Source organism: Dioscorea cayenensis, chromosome 16, assembly GCF_009730915.1.
Source record: "Dioscorea cayenensis subsp. rotundata cultivar TDr96_F1 chromosome 16, TDr96_F1_v2_PseudoChromosome.rev07_lg8_w22 25.fasta, whole genome shotgun sequence".
Classification (NCBI taxonomy): Eukaryota; Viridiplantae; Streptophyta; class Magnoliopsida; order Dioscoreales; family Dioscoreaceae; genus Dioscorea; species Dioscorea cayenensis.
Genome location: NC_052486.1, coordinates 22,240,305 through 22,245,277, shown reverse-complemented (window position 1 = coordinate 22,245,277; position 4,973 = coordinate 22,240,305). Strand labels below are relative to the sequence as shown.

The 4,973-nt window shown below is 31.0% G+C and overlaps 1 protein-coding gene across 1 annotated transcript; it reads left to right on the top strand.

Moving 5' to 3' along the window:
- The first annotated feature begins 2,282 nt into the window (after positions 1-2,282).
- On the top strand, positions 2,283-4,338 carry LOC120278817 (probable O-methyltransferase 3). Its single transcript, XM_039285550.1, has 2 exons — positions 2,283-3,094; positions 3,935-4,338. Exons 1-2 carry the CDS (start codon positions 2,327-2,329, stop codon positions 4,238-4,240), a joined length of 1,074 nt encoding a protein of 357 aa, XP_039141484.1. The 5' UTR covers positions 2,283-2,326; the 3' UTR covers positions 4,241-4,338.
- The last annotated feature ends 635 nt before the right edge of the window (positions 4,339-4,973 follow it).

Sequence of the window (4,973 nt, the reverse complement as noted above, 5' to 3'; positions counted from 1 at the left end):
GCCACCATCATATTAAGTTTTGGGTGGTTACCTTTTATTTTTTAATCTTTTATAGGGAAAAAGCTAAAAAATAATCCAAAGATTTTTTTTTTGGGTGTGTTGTTAGTTTATTGGTTTGCTGAGATGAGGTACCTAGTTTTTACCTTTTGAACCCATCATTGTTGGTAAGACAGTAAATATTTAATCATATGCATATAGGAAATAAATTACACATATATATTCTTGTAAATTTTTCTTTAATGTATGTAGTCATAAATACTTATTGCATTAATTCACTAAATTATTAAAAAAAAACACATATTTTGTCTCATAAATTAAATCTATGAGATTGATATGAGTGATAATCCCATGTACACGGTTATGTAGTAACCAATTATATATTAAAACAAATATCATAATTTATAAATTTATAGTTGTTAACTCTGGAGCTGAGGTTGCTAATCTCGGACTTGGGATTATCATTTGGTCCAAATTTTGGCTCATTTATTCAGCCTGGATAACATTGCTCATTAAATAATAAAAAATAAATTTTTTAATAAATTTAATCTTTTTTAAATGAGGCACAAAAAATCAAGTGGCCCTAGGCACAAGCTTTACTCCGCCTATGTGTAAGGCTAGCCCTGGAATTTATTTGCATATACATTTGACTTAAAAAAAAAATCATATTCATATATATACATACATATATTTTCCTACATGGTATAGATAAATAAAAATAATTATAAGGATAGAGTAGGCATAGGGGGAGAGGGTCCCTGATTTAATCCGGACATTGAGAATTATTATTTTCTATATATTTTGTTTCCGTTAATGATAAATTATTATATTTTTTTTTCTTTTTTGGGAAGGATGAGGTGAGTGTGTTCCCTCTTCGGCCAATCAAGCCAGAGTAGGGATCCTTACATGCAACTTTAGGACTAGGAGGCACTTTCCATCATCATCCTTGTAGGACATAATAAAAAAATAAGTTTATGTAGTTCATATTTAAAATTAATTATGTTTTCTTGGATAAATTATTGCATAACAGGAAGCTACAAATAAAAAATTAGTACTAATATATAATTAATGAAAGTTGAATTATTTAATGAACAAGCTCGCTTCATATTAAACTTGGCAACTGAATACAAATTATTAGATAAGATAAATATATTTTCAATTATGAAAACAAAAAAATATTATGTTGAATTATTAATTATCAAAGTCATGTCATCGTTCTAATAAATGTAACCTTTGGTACTTCAGTATACATCATCCATATATATATATACTGAGAAGGAAACTGTACTCCATAATTTGCCCAGTTAATTTTATTATATGGTTATTATTAACACATACTTTAATTATATTTGTTTCAGTGGATTTTACATGAATTGTACATATAATGAAGAATAAATCAAAACATGTCTTGAATGGTGTGTATATATATATATATATCTTATCCTTTCATTCAAGACATAATATATACATGGTGGGCAGTGGCGGACCTAGGAATTTAGTTCAACCCGGGCTTAAATAAAAGTCAATATTCTCATATTCATCACCTTTTAATTTTTCCAGCATTTTTAAAGCTTTCAACCACGATCTCTCCTCGATCCAACCACGACCAGGTAGAAAACCAAAACTCACTCCAGTAAAAGGTGTTGAAAGTCAACTACTATAATTGTGAGGGATGTTTTTGAAACAATTTTTTTCAAATTTTATTAAAACTTAAAAATTTAGTAATTTTTTTAAATAAGAAAAAAATTTTTCAATGCCACATTATTAATTTAATTTTTTTCTTAATTATTAAAAAAATCATAAAGTTTAGATCATTATTTTTTTGTTATATAATTTTTTTAAAAATTTCCACAATTTTTGGAAGAAAAACCTTGCTTTTTAATTACTAAAATTATTAAAAACTTACAATTCAGAAACTCTAGTGATTTTGAATCATGCTGGGCTCCTATCATTCAACTCCCACAAACCACTCAAGCACATACCTATTACATATTAGTTAAATACAAACAAAATATTATTAAACATTAATATTCATATAAAAAATATTATTGGACACGGTTCTTCTAAAGTTTTTCCGACTAGCCAGCTGAGTTTAGCCCTGCTGGCTCTCATGTGGGTCCGCCCCTGAATTGGTGGGTATATCTCTTATCCGTTGAAGACATGATATACACCCACAATTCTTTGGCCTCCCAAAGACCACACATTGCAATATCTTATCCTTTCTTTCAAGACATTATGTATACCTGCCATTTCATCTCCTTCCAAAGACCATTCCAACCAAAAAGCAAAAAAATATAGATATATATATATTTCATACAAACATACTTACATGGCTGAGATGGGGTTCACAATTACTGAACTGGTGGAAGCCCAGGCACAAGTCTGGAACCTCTTGCTCAGCTACCTGAAATCCATGTGTCTCAAGTGTTCACTGGAGCTTGGCATTGCTGATGCTCTCAAGAAACAAGGCAAGCCGATGGAGCTCTCCGAGCTGTCGTTTGCTCTTTCAATACCACCATCAAAATTTGATTGTTTCCGTCGTTTTATGACTACTCTAGTTCACCTAGAGTTATTTGCCGAACAACAAGATGATTCTGGAGCCACAAAGTATATACTCACACCAGCTTCCTATCTCTTGGTAAAAGATGAAACCATGAACATCACCCCTTTCCTTACCTTGATCTTAGATCCTATCATGTGTGACTCTTCACATGTCTTCATGCCATGGTTCAAGAGCCATAAGGAGACTCCATTTGAGTTTTATTTCGGAAAAGGTTTTTGGGATTTTGTTGGTGAGAAGCCGGAGTTTAGCAAGATGTTCAATGAAGGGATGGCTAGTGATTCAAGGCTTGTTTCAGAAGTGGTTATGATGAATTGCAAGGATGTGTTTAATGGGTTGAAGTCAATTGTGGATGTTGGTGGTGGAAAGGGATCTATGGCAAAATCTATAACTCATGCATTCCCAGGGATTAAGTGCACTGTGTTTGATCTTCCTCATGTGATTGATTCCTTGGAAGAAGATCGACAACCTGGCGTGGAGTATGTTGGAGGTGATATGTTTGTGTCTGTTCCTCATGCAAATGCTGTTCTATTGAAGGTACGTATATTTATCCATGCATTTCTTTGGTTTTAATTTTTCATGGAAGCACACAGTTTGTTTTAGTGAACATGAATAGAATCCGGAAAGGCGAAGTTAGGTCCCATTTGAATTCCACAAGAAAACCCATCCCATGAACTCCTACCTAGTACCTACCTTCCAAATAGATATATCAGGAGGCAACCTAAAAAGATGCATAAGGAAATCACTTCCCTTTGTGCCTTGCGAGAAAGATTTTCTGTTGCCTTAGGAGATTGACTTTTCTATCCAACTCACTTTAAAAGAGAGAGCTTGAAATGGAGATGACCCTTAAGCAAAATTATATGTTTTTAATAATTTTATTAAAACAATAAATAAATTAGATAATAAGAAATTATGAGCAACGGTTAACATAATAAAAATAAGGCTTAATTATGTAGTTCATGTTTAAAGCTAATTATGTTTTTTTAGATAAACTATTACATAACATGAAGTAACATGTAATTAGGAATAACAATTAAATTGGAATACAAAATTAGTGCTAATATATAATTAATGAAAGTTGAATTATTTAATGAACAAGCTCGCTTTACACTTGACAACTGAATACAAAATAATCAGATAAGATAAATATATTTTCACTTATGATAACAGAAAAATTTATGTTGAATTATTAATCATCAAAGTGATGTCATTGTTTTGATCAATGTAACCTTCGATACTTCAGTATATATCATCCATATATATATATATATATATATATATATATATTGGGAAGGAAATTGTAGTACTTCATAATTTGCCCAATCTATTTTATTATATGGTTATTATTAACACATACTTTAATTATATTTGTTTTAGTGGATTTTACATGATTGGGATAATGAAGAATGTATCAAGATATTACAACGGTGCAAAGAGGCCATCCCATCTATAGCAGATGGAGGAAAAATAATCATAATAGATATAGTGGTGGGTGCTTCAAGGAACAAACATCCTTATGCAGTTGAAACTCAGCTACTTTTCGATTTATTAATGATGAATATTACCTCTGGAAGAGAAAGAAATGAATGTGAATGGCGAAAAATATTTCTATCTGCAGGTTTCATAGATTATAAAATTACTCATTTCTTAGGCCTCCGATCAATTATTGAGTTATATCATTGAAAGATGGCCTTTTGTTGAATGTCATATATCATATTTTATGTATATATTTGAAGTCATATAACTTATTTGTAACAAGTCAATCTGCTTGGTTGTCATTATGTGACATTTTAAATAACAATTATGAAATATTCACATTATGTTAATGAATAAAGGAGGTGTTTATGTCTTTTTCAATAAAAGAGAAAACTTTCAAGCATGTACATTGCAAGGCAGTTTTGGCAAAATAAACATTATTATATAAATATGCATGAAATTCACTTTAGTTATCATTGTATTGCTTTATTTCCTATTTTTGTTTTTCCATTTCAACACTATCATTGTCCAAGGAAGTTCAAAACTAATAAACTTCTGTTGTTTGCAGCCTAATATATACTCAAGTATGCACACATCTTGATATTGTCTTTGTGCTTGGTATACTTAGTAGATACTTGAGCGATCCTAGACCTGATGTATATTTAAATATGTACATGTCTTGATATTGCCTTCATGCTTAGTGTGCTTGGCAGATACTTGAACGATCCTAGACCTAATGTAAGCTCAAGTATGCATATATCTTGATATTGTTTTTCTGCTTTGTGTGCTTGGTAGATACTTGAGCGATTATGTATAGGCCATTAGAAAGTGGCTATAAAAGTCTTGAAGTATCTTCAGGGCAAGGATCTTATGTTGACATATCGGCATACAAACTTGAAGGTGGTGGCTACATAGATGACAAGAAATCCATATTTAGATA